Source organism: Medicago sativa, chromosome 1 (assembly GCF_051527215.1).
Source record: "Medicago sativa cultivar Bolivia chromosome 1, Bolivia_mono, whole genome shotgun sequence".
Lineage (NCBI taxonomy): Eukaryota > Viridiplantae > Streptophyta > Magnoliopsida > Fabales > Fabaceae > Medicago > Medicago sativa.
Window position 1 is genome coordinate 87,312,546 of NC_140749.1, and position 14,028 is coordinate 87,326,573.

General features: G+C 33.8%; 2 protein-coding genes across 2 annotated transcripts; both read left to right on the forward strand.

Moving 5' to 3' along the window:
- The first annotated feature begins 1,948 nt into the window (after positions 1 to 1,948).
- On the forward strand, positions 1,949 to 5,665 carry LOC146958675 (UDP-Glycosyltransferase superfamily protein). The gene is made up of 9 exons (XM_085740210.1): positions 1,949 to 2,152; positions 2,757 to 2,883; positions 3,060 to 3,176; positions 3,291 to 3,484; positions 3,581 to 3,686; positions 3,777 to 3,924; positions 4,064 to 4,200; positions 4,921 to 5,087; positions 5,177 to 5,665. The coding sequence occupies exons 2-9, from the start codon at positions 2,820 to 2,822 to the stop codon at positions 5,468 to 5,470; spliced, it is 1,227 nt and encodes a 408-aa protein (XP_085596336.1). The 5' UTR covers positions 1,949 to 2,152; positions 2,757 to 2,819; the 3' UTR covers positions 5,471 to 5,665.
- An 852-nt stretch (positions 5,666 to 6,517) lies between these two features.
- On the forward strand, positions 6,518 to 10,146 carry LOC146958676 (cysteine-rich receptor-like protein kinase 25). The gene is made up of 7 exons (XM_085740209.1): positions 6,518 to 7,445; positions 7,664 to 7,804; positions 8,025 to 8,140; positions 8,257 to 8,467; positions 8,697 to 8,934; positions 9,178 to 9,328; positions 9,574 to 10,146. The coding sequence occupies exons 1-7, from the start codon at positions 6,623 to 6,625 to the stop codon at positions 9,910 to 9,912; spliced, it is 2,019 nt and encodes a 672-aa protein (XP_085596335.1). The 5' UTR covers positions 6,518 to 6,622; the 3' UTR covers positions 9,913 to 10,146.
- Positions 10,147 to 14,028: the final 3,882 nt, after the last annotated feature.

Below are 14,028 nucleotides of genomic sequence, written 5' to 3' on the forward strand. Positions count from 1 at the left end.
TAACAATATAGATTAAATTTGAAGAATTCATATAAACCCTCCTCCAATATAATTTTTCAGTTCCCCAAATGAATTTGTTTTTGTATTATGAAGAAAAATTATCCCCTCAAAATTATCCCTCTCACTCTCAAGTACACAAAACATTGCATTTTAAACCCCTACATACCATGTCACATACTTAACAACCAAGTCATCATTTTTGTAAGGCCGCTCTATCAAAATTATAACTTTACAGACGTTTTTAGTCAAAAAAAAACTTTGCAGACGTTTGTAAACAAAAATGAATTATATAAGAGAGACGCGAAACTTTAAAAACCTTTCAGATAATTTTTTAATCATTTTTTTGTCATGAATGTGCATTGTTTATTTTATCTAAATAATTGATTTTTTTAGATAAATCTATTTTTGTGTGTAGAAATTGTATTGAATAAATAAAGGCTTAATTAATGATTTGGTCCCTTAAGTTATTTGTTGGTTACATTTTGGTTCCATAAGTTATTAACGTTACAATTTGGTCCCTTAAGTTACTTTTTGGTTTCGTTTTGGTCCCTTAACTATTAAAAGTTTCGTTTTGGTCTCTTAACTTATTTTTTTGTTTCATTTTGGTCCCTTAACTTATTTTTTGGTTTCGTTTTGGTCCCTTAACTTATTTTTTGGTTTCATTTTGGTCCCTGAACGCTAATACATTCATCCTAACGTAAAGGACCAAAGTGGTTGACGGAGGAAGAGTTAAGGGACCAAAACGAAACCAAAAATTAAGTTAAGGGACCAAAACGAAACTTTTAATAGTTAAGGGACCAAAACGAAACCAAAAAGTAACTTAAGGGACCAAATTGTAACATTAATAACTTATGGGACCAAAATGTAACCAACAAATAACTTAAGGGACCAAAAGAGTAATTAAGCCATAAATAAACATTTTAGTAAAAAAGTAAAATCATTGTCCATGAACTTAAATTAGTTGGTAGGGGTCCTCGTGAGCTTAGCTCAACTGATAAGGACAATACATTATATATGCAAGGTTCGGGGTTCAAATCACGGCCACCACAAAAAAAAATTAGTTGGAGAATCGAGTTCGAATTCCAAACACCCCACTTCTCTTAATATTTAAAATGTTAGGCTACTTGACAAAAGAAGGTGAAATAATTAAGCATTGATTAATGAGTTAAATATGTTTTTAGTCCTTGCGCTCGTTTAAAGAATAGTCCATACATGATACATTTCATTAAATGTTTTTAAAATCCTCGCATTTTATCTCCGTTATCAAAATTAGTCCATGCAATTAATTTTCTAACGGAATGCTGATGTGACAGTTAGTGAGTCCCAATTATTTTAGGGTTAAATATGTTTTTGGTCTCTACATTTTGCGTGACTTTAAAGAATAATCCTTATTATTATAGGGATTTTAAAAACATTTATTGAAAGTCAAGGACTATTTTTCAAAGCCACGCAAAATGTAGGAACCAAAAGCATATTTAACCTTAAAATAATTGGGACCCAATAACTGTCACATCAACATTCCGTTGGAGAATTAGCGGCAGAGACTAATTTTAATAATGTAGATAAAATGTGAAGATTTTATGCATTGTCCCAACCAACTGAGCTAAGCTCACGATGACATAAAATGTAAAGATTTTAAAAACATTTAATAAAATGTATGGACTATTATTTAAAAGGGCGTAAAATGTAAGGACTACAGACATATTTAAAACTTTTTTTTTGAAGGAAACATATTTAAACCTTGATTAATTGATTAATTAGAGCATCCACAATGGAGACCCTCAATTTTGAGGTCTTAAATGGGTCCCATATGAACACATTACTTTTTAATAATTTTTTAACAATAGTACTTCAATGAAGTAATAAAGGGTCTAATAGGGTCCACAAATATTATTTAATAGCTATGAAAATTATTATTTTAATAAAAAGTGACGTAGATGCTCTTGGTGTCACAATCTTTCACCAAACTCACCCGTTACTTTACTCTGCAATTGCATTGTTTTCATTTTGTTCTTCTTCTTCTTCTTCTTCTTATTATTAAGTTAGAGGGAGATTAGGGTCGGGTTCCGGATCCGGATCACGAAGTAACGTGTCTGAACTGGCCGGCAAACAAACTCAGGCGGAGGTGGTCGTCGTCCGTCCGTTCGTCCAGGTTTTCCATTTTCTATTCCCCTCTCTCTCCTGTAGCGCGCGATTCGGCGATTTCTTTTCGCTAGAAACATGATTTGATCACCGTAGTTGTGTTTATTTTGCACCGGATTGTGTAATCAATTTTGTTTGATAACATTGTGAAATTGTTATCGCAATTCTTCTCGAGTTTTTTATTTGTTGTAATTCTAATTCTGATCATAAAGAGTGATGGGAGTTTCAAGAAAACAAACAAATTTAAGCATCTAAGGTTTAGACTAGCTAAACATCAAAATTTAAATTAAAAAATGGCCAACTCGTTTTGTTTTGCTGAAGCTTTTAGCTACTGTCGCAGCCATGGACAGCTGCGGTTTTGGCCGCTACAGTGGGCACTACTGAAAACCTCCATTCCAAACTTCAAATAGCTGCCATCACCATCCCTTTGCTCCTCTATAGTGGCATGGCATTACAGCAGCACCAATTACAACATAGATGATGTGTCTTGTATTTGACATGGAGTGTATCGCGTCAGTCTGTCGGATACTTGTTGTAGCGAACAACTTGTAATTATATTTTGAATTTTGTGCTGACACAAGTCTAATGACAGTACCGCCACCCTATGGTTGCAGGTACTATCAGGTGAATTTCTGCAACTGTCGTTTAACATCTTATAATTCCGACTTTTACTCAATATGGCCGCCAAGGAAACGAACTCAAAAATGAACATTGCTATAATTCACCCAGATCTTGGCATAGGTAATAACTGGCGTCCCCAATTGTTTTCTATTCCATTCAAACAAAAATCAACAATTTGGGTTGGATATCCATTATTTTTTTAAATTGATTCAATGAAACAATATTTTACGATGTTCTTCTCTAGATTATTTTTAATACCTATAGTTGATTCACATAACCTTGTAATCGTTTTGTAGGTGGAGCCGAAAGATTAGTCGTGGATGCAGCTGTTGAACTTGCGTCCCGTGGTCATAAAGTTCATATTTTTACTGCACATCATGATAAAAATAGATGCTTTGAGGAAACAATTGCTGGTGAATCTATCTCTTGATCTGTTTATATTCGTGTGTCACATTTGTTTTTATTTATTTCTTTAATTGAGAAATTACATTGCCATTAAGATATAGTTTGAATTGTAATGATTTCAGGTATCTTTCCAGTTACTGTCTATGGTTCCTTTCTTCCCCGTCATATATTCTACCGTCTTCATGCATTATGTGCATACTTTCGGTGCCTATTTGTTGCTTTCTGTGTTCTTTTCCTGTGGCCTTCATTTGATGTAATACTGGCAGACCAGGTCTCTGTGGTTATCCCCATCTTGAAACTTAAAAGGTCAACTAAGGTAGCAAAATATGTGTGTGTGTGTGTGTGTGTGTGTGTGTGTGTATTCATGTTTTGTATCTTCAATTTATCTCAGTTAGTTCATTTTGTTTGGTAGGTTGTATTCTACTGTCATTTTCCAGACTTGTTGCTGGCTCAACATTCAACTTTCCTCAGGAGGATGTATAGGAAACCCATAGACTATGTAGAAGAAATAACAACTGGTTTGACTTTGTATCCCTGTTCTATTTTTCTTTTATCCTCCAAACTTATCTTCTTATGCATATACTGAATCATGTATTGCCGAATTGCAGGAATGGCCGATTCAATACTTGTTAACAGCAACTTCACTGCATCTACTTTTGCAAATACTTTTAAACATTTAGATGCTAAAGGAATTCGACCAGCTGTCCTTTACCCAGCAGTCAATGTGGATCAATTCAATGAACCTACTTCTACTAAGTAAATAACTTGCATTTAGCTTATTCTTATAACCATCTGTATAATATTTTTAAATAACTTGCATGTAGCTTGTTTTTATAACCATTTTTATAATATTTGTTTATAGAATCACAGTTTTGTGTTGTTGCTTCTGTTGTAGGCCAAACTTTCTTTCCGTTAACCGCTTTGAAAGGAAGAAGAACATACAATTAGCAATTTCCGCTTTTGCTATGCTTTATTCGCCCAACAGAGTTCTTAAGCATCAAGCTATTACAAATGCTTCTTTGACTGTTGCCGGTGAGCATGTTTTGCTTATGATTTTGTATTTCTGTTTGCATTGATAGATATTATGGTGACACTATGTGCATCATAGATTGTCATGGAAGTATCTATCTTGATGTTTGTGCCTTAGACCAAGTTTGATAGCGGTGTCTTATACAATCATTAACGTAAACAAAATTTATATCTGGTTTGAACACTATGGCGTCATTTGATCCATGTAGCCGACCCCACTTAGTGGGATAAGGCTTGGTTGTTGTTGTTGTTGTTGTTTGAAGTTAAGTGTCATAATTTTATTCTGTTCCTATTATTTCAAGAAAATGTTTTGCAAATCCTCTCTTTCATGCAGTTTGTAGGTAAATTATCTTGTTCTATGAAGCACTTACACAGACACCAGACGCGACAGTGACACATCGACACCAGTAGTAATTTAAGATAGCGAATGACCCAGCCTAGTGGATAAAAGTTGGTATTCTTTAAAGAATATTTGTCTGTGCTTGTAAAACAGTAGAGACCATTAAATTTATTGTTTCCTATCAATTTTTTGTTTAGGTTAGTTATATTTGAAGGTCTTTCTTCTGACATTCTGCATCTACTTATAAATGACTGTTTTTCTCGCAGAGTAGCTCAGTCCTATGTTTGAACCACCAATATTTTTTTTCATCTGTTTCATTTTTGAGGCATTTGTGTATGTTTGCAATTTGAGAGCACAGAATCAATTGTCGTAAATTTTTTCAGGTGGCTTTGATAAACGGTTGAAGGAGAATGTGGAGTACCTAGAAGAGCTTAAAGATTTAGCTGAAAAGGAAGGGGTCTCTTGTAAAATAAAATTCATCACATCTTGCTCTACAGATGAAAGGAATGCTCTTCTTTCAGAATGCCTGTGTGTCCTTTACACCCCAGAGGTATGTGCAACCTTGTGAAGTGTGATCATTGAAAATTGATAAAATCTGAATTCAGGAACGTAATTTTTACATAATGATATTTGAAACAGAATGAGCACTTTGGGATTGTTCCTTTGGAGGCAATGGCAGCTTATAAACCAGTAATTGCATGTAACAGCGGTGGTCCTGTGGAGTCGATCAAGAATGGTGTAACAGGCTTCCTTTGCAGTCCTACACCACAAGAGTTTTCCTCAGCAATGGCTAACTTGATAAATGATCCCCAGGAAGCAGAAAAAATGGGCAATGAAGCTAGGAGGCACGTTGTTGAGTCTTTCTCTACAAAGACATTTGGCGCACGTTTAAATAGATATCTAGTTGACATTTACCGTGGAAAGGAGGATTGAGTTTAGCATCGGATACCATGTTTTTTTGACCTCAAAATGTTAATTAGTTGACTTAGTACTTTCATTGTGTATGTACACACATGCATACATAATTTAAATCTTAATTACAGGAGATAATCACGTGTTCTATGTTGTAAACGCTTACACTTTTGGATATTTGCTGATAATATAAAAGACATTGGGATGTTTATAGAATTTTTTTATGTGATATGATAGAACCTCAACTACTTTAGCATTTTTTGGTGTAAAACCTGTAACCTATGAGGCTAAACTCTCGAGTCGGATTGAGACCATAGTGAATGGTAAAGTTCTCCTTCAAGAGTTCTAATGTTGTTGCATTCTTAGTGCTGAATTTGAACTCATAACACCATCTTTTTATTCTGAAAAATAGATAAAGCAATCTCTTATAAATGCTAAAGCCAAGGTCCATTCAATTGTCAACATCAATATTTGATCTTTCATAACCATATTTTTCCTATTCCCATTCGTGTATATATTTTCAACCTTAGAACCAATAACTTTATTGCCTTGAAGGACCTTCCAATCTAAAGTCAGTCAATGTAAAAGGGTCGAAGATGTGTGAACATGACCTCATTCTATAATAGCTTGGAGGAGATAACAGGGTACAACGATGGAGGAGCCTTCGTACGAGGAAGATTCTTGATGATTAATAAGGTGTGGAAAAATCTATGAGAAAAAATAAGTGTGGAAAAATGTTAGCAGGAAAAGGACAGGTTTGCATTGACGCTGAGTCAAACTGTCAAAGTCTTTGAGTATATCATGAGTTAATTAAAAGGACAACATTATTTTTTTAATTCAAGATATCAATTACAAATGTGGAATATTTACTCAACATACACAAGTAAAGCAATGCTTCTGAAAAATCAGTTTTGTATCCCAGCATGTCCTTTTAGCACATACACTCACCACAAAGACTTTTGCGCCAACTCTTGAGAGGAGGAAAAAGTCATTTACCAATTCAACTCCAGCATGTTCCTAACATTTTGTGGCAACTGTTATTAGTCACCATTTATACATTTACTTTCTATGCAGTATACAGTCACAGATTCATTCAATCACTTACACCAACTCACACGCAACACAATACAATTATAAACAAGGAAAAATCAAAGAACATCAAGAGCAAAAAACATGATCCATCAAAAACAAATGCTGCACCACTTCAAATTCTCTACCACTGCCTATGTTTTCTTTTGCTTCACACTAATTATAACCATAATAAAAACTCAAGCAGCTACAGACCCATCCTTCATCCAGAGTTACTGTCCAAACACAACCACTTTTTCTCCAAACACAACCTACCAAAGAAACCTCAACAAACTTCTTTCTCTTCTCTCATCAAATTCCACAAACAAAGACGGCTTCTACAACACCACAGTCGGCGAAAACAACCCCGAAAACACAGTATACGGTGCCTTCCTCTGCCGTGGAGATCTTACACCAAAAGCATGCAATGACTGTGTTTCAGTAGCATCCAAACAAATCCTTCAAAACTGTCCTAGAGAAAAAGAATCAGTTATTTGGTTAGCTGAATGCATGATACGTTACTCAAACGTTTCATTCTTCAACGTAGCTGCAGAAGTTCCTGTGCTTGCGCTCATGAACACTGGAACTGTGATGGAGCAGAACCGGTTCATGCAACTTTTAGCAGATACAATGAACGCAGCGGTGGTAGAGGCAGCGAAGGGTGGAGGTGACAAGAAGTTTGGAACCAAAAAAGCAAATTTTTCTAGTTTTCAAACTTTGTACACACTTGCACAGTGTACACCTGATTTGTCAAATTCAGGATGTGAAAAATGCCTCAAAATAGCAACTAATCAATTACCATCTTGCTGTAGTGGAAAACAAGGAGGAAGAGTTCTTATTCCTAGTTGTAATATTAGGTATGAGTTGTATCCGTTTTATCATGAGTTGAATGTGCCTGCTCCAGATGAACCGAGGCCAAATCCACAAGGTACTGTGAATTCTGATACTATCTTGCATTTTTATATCTGATCTAATTCATCTTTTACGGTCGCGGAGACATAAAAAGAATTTGATTTTGATGTTGTAGCTCAGTTATCCTGAAACTTTTTTTTCAAAGTCCTGCTTACTTTCCATCCTTTGCATTTATGATTCACATGAAAATTATGAATAGCTGGTGATTAAGATTAAGTTGTTGAATTTATGCAGGAAAAAAATCATCGAACTCAGCAGTGTTAATTATTGCTATAGTAGCTCCTATTGTGATCATTTTGTTGCTTACATTGTTTGTCTGCTGGATCATATCTAAAAAGAAAAGAATAAAGTTCAACTCAGTGCCTCAAGAAAGTGGTATGGTTTGAAAATTAGCTTTGTTTTGTTATTTCTTTAGTTCCTTTTTTTTCCTCTTTTAGCATCAGTTGCAACGGATAATGAAATACATGTACAAAATAATAGAATGTTTTCTAGTTTTTTTTTTTTTTGAAAGTTTTAGTTAAATTATGCAATATTCTTGAGTCTGCTACATATTTTAGAGGGTTTACTTTACTATGGTAATTTTTTTTTCCGGCAGTTGAAATCTCCAGAGTAGAATTCTTGCAATTTGATTTCGATACTATCGCAGCGGCCACAAACAACTTCAGTGGTGACAATAAATTAGGGGAAGGAGGATTTGGCGAGGTTTACAAGGTATTGGAGTACATGGATTTGATCTACATTTGGACATACATATATTTTCTTTTTTGCTTATATTAAAGACCGGAGGAAATGCTAGTTTGGAGTTTTAACTTCAGAGCTTCTTTCAGGGTATGCTATTTAATGGACAAGAGATTGCTGTGAAGAGGCTATCAAGAAGTTCTGGTCAAGGCATAGAACAATTCAAGAATGAGGTGGTTTTGGTAGCCAAACTACAACACAGAAATCTTGTTAGGATTCTTGGGTTTTGCTTGGATGGTGAAGAAAAGATGCTCATTTATGAATTCATGCCCAACAAAAGTCTAGACTATTTTCTATTTGGTGTGTGTGCATCAAAATACATTTCCTTCTTGATTAAATGCATTTTGTTCATTGAACTATGAATTAACACGTTTCACTGAGTTGAGAATTTTTCCAAATTAATGAACTATACCTTTAGACATAAAAGGTATAGTTCTATCTGCCGGGACCTTCCCAAAAACATCCAAACATGCTAGAAACCAATTTGTTTGTTAACTTTAAGTTGCTTTCATTTTATGATAATATGCAGATCCTGTAAAAGCACATCAGATAAATTGGCCAAGACGATACAAGATAATAGAAGGAATTGCGCGAGGAATGCTTTATCTTCACGAAGATTCTCGACTTAGAATCATACATCGCGATCTTAAAGCTAGTAATATATTATTAGATGAGAATTTAAATCCTAAAATTTCAGATTTTGGGATGGCAAGAATATTTGGTGTTGATCAAACCCGAGGAATCACAAACAGAGTTGTTGGAACATTGTAAGCTTCATTTCCTTACTATTTATTTTCTTAGTTTAGTTGTCCTCCACTATTATTAATTTGGTTTGAAAAAAAGAAACAATTTGTAAGTACATTTAATATTTTGATTGAAAATATAAGAATGCTTGCATGTACATGAGCATGAGTAGTTTTTTATTGCTTCTCTAATATTAATGGCCAAACATTTTCTCTTAATTGAAATCCATGTTGTCCATACTTCATACGGATTTGTTCTCTTTACAGGGGTTACATGTCTCCGGAGTATGCAATGCACGGAGAATTTTCTATCAAAACAGATGTGTATAGCTTTGGTGTCCTTGTTCTCGAGATAATTACCGGAAAGAAGATCACATCCTTTCGCGAATCAGGCTACGCTGAGGACCTTTTGAGCTATGTGAGTTAATTTGATCCAACTCAACATTTTTTTGTATCAAGTAATGACTGAACAAAAATTTTGGAATTGTTCATTTATTAATATTATTATTTGATTTCAAAACACTTCGTGCGGAGAAGAAATGTCTTGCGGGTTCGATTCTGCACCTAACACATCAAATGTCTCCAACCACTTTAGCCATCTCAGCTGCACGTACGGGACTGTTTCTTGATTTACACCTAAATAAACAAATGTATTCTTTTCAGGCTTGGAAAAAATGGAATGATGGGACACCATTGGAGTTACTGGACATGACATTGAGAGATTCATACTCAAGTGTTGAAGTAACAAGATGCATCCATGTTGGGTTATGTTGTGTTCAAGAAGATCCAGATCAAAGACCATCCATGCAGACAGTAGTTTTACTGCTAAGTAGCCATTCTGTTACTCTTGAACCACCTCAACGACCAGGTTATATTAGTAGCAAAACTGATCAAAGCTTTGCCACAAAAGATTTTGATAGCTCAGACAAGTCTACATCTAAAAGCCAGTCGGTTGCAGTTTCTGTTGATGATGCATCCATCACTCAGGTGTACCCTCGATAGTGCTTCTACTCACACATAATACCACACAATTAGCCTACGTTCAGTTTGATTTATATACCCTATAATGTAATTTTGTTTTTTCTTAGTATTCAATTTACATTAGCATAATTATAAAATTATCGTTCAGGCTAATGTGATGCAACTGGTTTTAAGATATTTCAAATACATTAGTATAAGACAAATTATGAATCCTATGTTATTCACAGAAGGAATTGACAACTAACTTTGCAGTCATGCTATGAATCCTATGTTATTCACAGAAGGAATTGACAAATAACTTCGCAGTCATGCTAAAATGATATATAGCAACTACGAGATTTTTTATTTTTTTTTAAGGGCTAGCGCCCTTCCGAAAACGGTAAAGGAGTGGTCTCTATTCGCTTGTCGGGAATCGAAGCCTAGCCTTCTTTTACTGATTTCCGGAGTGGAAGTCAGGTCCTTTAGGAAAAACAGGTTTGGCAACCTATTTTTCTTTGGGCCAGTTTTCCTAGGCTGTCTTTACACCCGTACTAGACCGGTACGCCAGGCGCATCAGGCGCCCTCCTGGCTCCTTCTCTCATTTTCTCTAGAAACTCGTACCCCGACCAGAGCTTGTTTTACGACAGAGGAACAGCTCCTGAGACAAGATCAGGGACTGCTTGATAGTTAAAGTGACTGGTCCAGAGGGGACATCACTTGGGTGACATAATGTCACTGTGACATTAAATCTGAGTCACACAACACACATTGCCAATTACATCTGGGCCACACAACACATCCATGAGTACATTTGTGTGACCCAGATTTAATGTCATGGTGACATTATGTCACCCAAGTATTTTCCGGTCCAGAGGTATCAATAGAATGGCCTAATTGGTTTTTGATTGACTGAGACTTGAGATCCAATAACATCTTGCACGTCCTCGCTTTACCTTTCACTATCTGTAAATCCTTGGAGAGCCAAGTGGCTAATAGAAGTTCTTTACTAGAGCCTCTCAGCCTATGGCCAACTGATTTTAATCTGTGCTTATGTAATATTTTCTTAGAGTTTAGTCGAAAGTTAAGTGAAATCCGAACAATAATTGTTTCGGCCAAAATTCGAACTCAAATTCTTTAAGCAATTTGTTCTTAATCGAAGCTCACTAGTACTTATATATCATCCACTAGAGTTAGGGAAAATTTTGGGACTTAGAGAGTGTTGATACATATACTTATATATTATCCAAAACAAGGTTTCACATTGACATCAAAATTCTATTTCAAGCCTTGTTGGATATTAGTTGAATCATTATCCACCTACTATGAGACACTAATTTTTCTTTCAACGTAGTAGGTCAATATTGATCTATATCTATATTATATGGGTGTGGTTATGGTGCATAATGCACCTTGCATAATTGCTTTCTACACCCAACATAATTGCTTTCTACACCCCAAGTAAGCCCACTATAAAATCTATTTATTTGTGGGCCTAATGAAGCCCCATATTATAATTTTTTTCTTAACAATTTATTTATGCAAAATAGCTTATTCGAAATAGTTTATTTATGCAAAACAACTTATTCCGATCTCATTTTAAAAAACAACTTATTCAAAATAGCTTATTTATGCAAAACAGCTTATTCGAAACAACTTATTAGGATCACTTTTTTTAAAACCGCTTATTCAAAACAGCTTATTTATGCAAAACAGCTTATTTGTGCAAAACAACTTATTCAAAACAGCTTATTTATACAAAACAGCTTATTCCGATTTCATTTTAAAAAACAACTTATTCAAAACAACTTATTTATGCAAAACAACATATTTATGCAAAACAACTTATTCAAAACAGCTTACTTATGCAAAACAGCTTATTCGAAACAACTTATTTATACAAAACAGCTTATTTGTGCAAAATGGCTTATTCAAAACAGCTTATTTATACAAAACAACTTATTTTGATTTCATTTTAAAAAACAACTTATTCAAAACAACTTATTTATGCAAAACAACTTATTCAAAACAGCTTATTTATGCAAAACAGCTTATTCGAAATAACTTATTTATACAAAATAGCTTATTTGGGCAAAACAACTTATTCAAAACAACTTATTTATACAAAACAGCTTATTTGTGCAAAATAGCTTATTCCGATTTAATTTTAAAAAACAACTTATTCAAAACAACTTATTTATGCAAAACAACATATTTATGCAAAACAACTTATTCAAAATAGCTTATTTATGCAAAACAGCTTATTCGAAACAACTTATTTATACAAAATAGCTTATTTGTGCAAAACAGCTTACTCAAAACAGCTTATTTATACAAAATAGCTTATTCCGATTTCATTTTAAAAAACAACTTATTCAAAACAACTTATTTATGCAAAACAACATATTTATGCAAAACAACTTATTTATGCAAAACAGCTTAATCGAAACAACTTATTTATACAAAATAGCTTATTTGTGCAAAACAGCTTATTCAAAACAGCTTATTTATACAAAACAGCTTATTTGTGCAAAACAGCTTATTTATACAAAACAACTTATCCCGATTTAATTTTAAAAAACAACTTATTTATGCAAAACAACATATTTATGCAAAACAACTTATTCAAAACAGTTTATTTATGCAAAATAGCTTATTCGAAACAACTTATTTATACAAAATAGCTTATTTGTGCAAAACAGCTTATTCAAAACAACATATTTATACAAAACAGCTTATTCAAAACAGCTTATTTATACAAACAGCTTATTCGAAACAACTTATTTATACAAAATAGTTTATTTGTGCAAAACAGCTTATTCAAAACAACTTATTGATACAAAACAGCTTATTTGTGCAAAACAGCTATTTTGCACAAAATAAGCTGTTTTGAATAAGCTTTTTATGAGTTAGAGAGAGAAATGAGTATGGATTATGTGTTTCTTTACTGGAACGTTGTTTAACATGTTATACACTGAAATTATTACTGAAACCATAGCTATGGTTTAATGGTTTTGATAATCATGTATGTGAAACCAAAATAATTGTGTAATGGTTTTTAATGAAATTATTATTGTTAGATGGTTTTGAATAATGATTAAGATGTTATACACTGAAATTATTAGTGAAACCATAATTATGGTTTAATGGTTTTGATAGTCTTCTATGAGAAACCAAAATAATTGTCTAATGGTTTTTCTATGGCTATGGTTTCTGTGAGTTGATTTCAAAACCATTTTGCAGTGGAAATGGTTTCTATGAGTTGTACTCCAAAACCATTTTGCAGTGAAAATGGTTTCCGTGAGTAATGCTAACACCAGATCCGAACCGGATTGATCATAAACAACACAATTCACTGCAAAATGGTTTTGAATAATGATTAAGATGTTATACACTGAAATTATTAGTGAAACCATAATTATGGTTTAATGGTTTTGATAGTCTTCTATGAGAAACCAAAATAATTGTCTAATGGTTTTGCTATGACTATGGTTTCTGTGAGTTGGTTTCAAAACCATTTTGCAGTGGAAATGGTTTCTATGAGTTGTACTCCAAAACCATTTTGCAGTGAAAATGGTTTCCGTGAGTTAGACTCCAAAACCAGTTTGCAGTGAAAATGGTTTCCGTGAGTAATGCTAACACCAGATCCGAACCGGATTGATCATAAACAACACAATTCATCACAATATTCTCAATAATTCATCAAATCTGAATTCCAGCTTATACCAACAGATTTCACATCGAAGCATTTCCTACTTCGCAAATAACCGACTGAACAGCTTTGTGAATGTTAATTAAATATAAAATACTCAAGCACAATTAAATTAATAATAAAAAATTACATTATCATGATCCATGTGACAGAGAAGTTTAATTAAATTAACAATGTAAAATAATCCTAGAACATCATATGGGCTGTTGATCTCAACTTCCATTATCCTGGTGACCTGATATATGAACAGGTGATTACTAATACTTCCACATTCAATTACAAAATAAATATCAACAATTTAATTCAGTAATGAATCAACAGGAACAAATAAACTGAGAATCAACAAGCTTCCCCCTGACTAATACACCTGAAAATCACATACCAAAGTTTCAAGCCTCAACCTTCTAACGCAGAAGAAAACACTTCTTCTCCTCTCCTCACTCCTTTCT

Excerpts from the sequence above, each read along its gene's own strand:
- LOC146958675 (XM_085740210.1), top strand. The coding sequence starts at position 2,820 with ATGGCCGCCAAGGAAACGAACTCAAAAATGAACATTGCTATAATTCAC. Across the intron at positions 3,925-4,063 it reads AATGAACCTACTTCTACTAA|GCCAAACTTTCTTTCCGTTA; the intron begins GTAAATAACTTG and ends CTTCTGTTGTAG. Across the intron at positions 5,088-5,176 it reads GTGTCCTTTACACCCCAGAG|AATGAGCACTTTGGGATTGT; the intron begins GTATGTGCAACC and ends TATTTGAAACAG.
- LOC146958676 (XM_085740209.1), top strand. The coding sequence starts at position 6,623 with ATGATCCATCAAAAACAAATGCTGCACCACTTCAAATTCTCTACCACT. Across the intron at positions 7,805-8,024 it reads CTCAGTGCCTCAAGAAAGTG|TTGAAATCTCCAGAGTAGAA; the intron begins GTATGGTTTGAA and ends TTTTTCCGGCAG. Across the intron at positions 8,935-9,177 it reads AACAGAGTTGTTGGAACATT|GGGTTACATGTCTCCGGAGT; the intron begins GTAAGCTTCATT and ends TTCTCTTTACAG.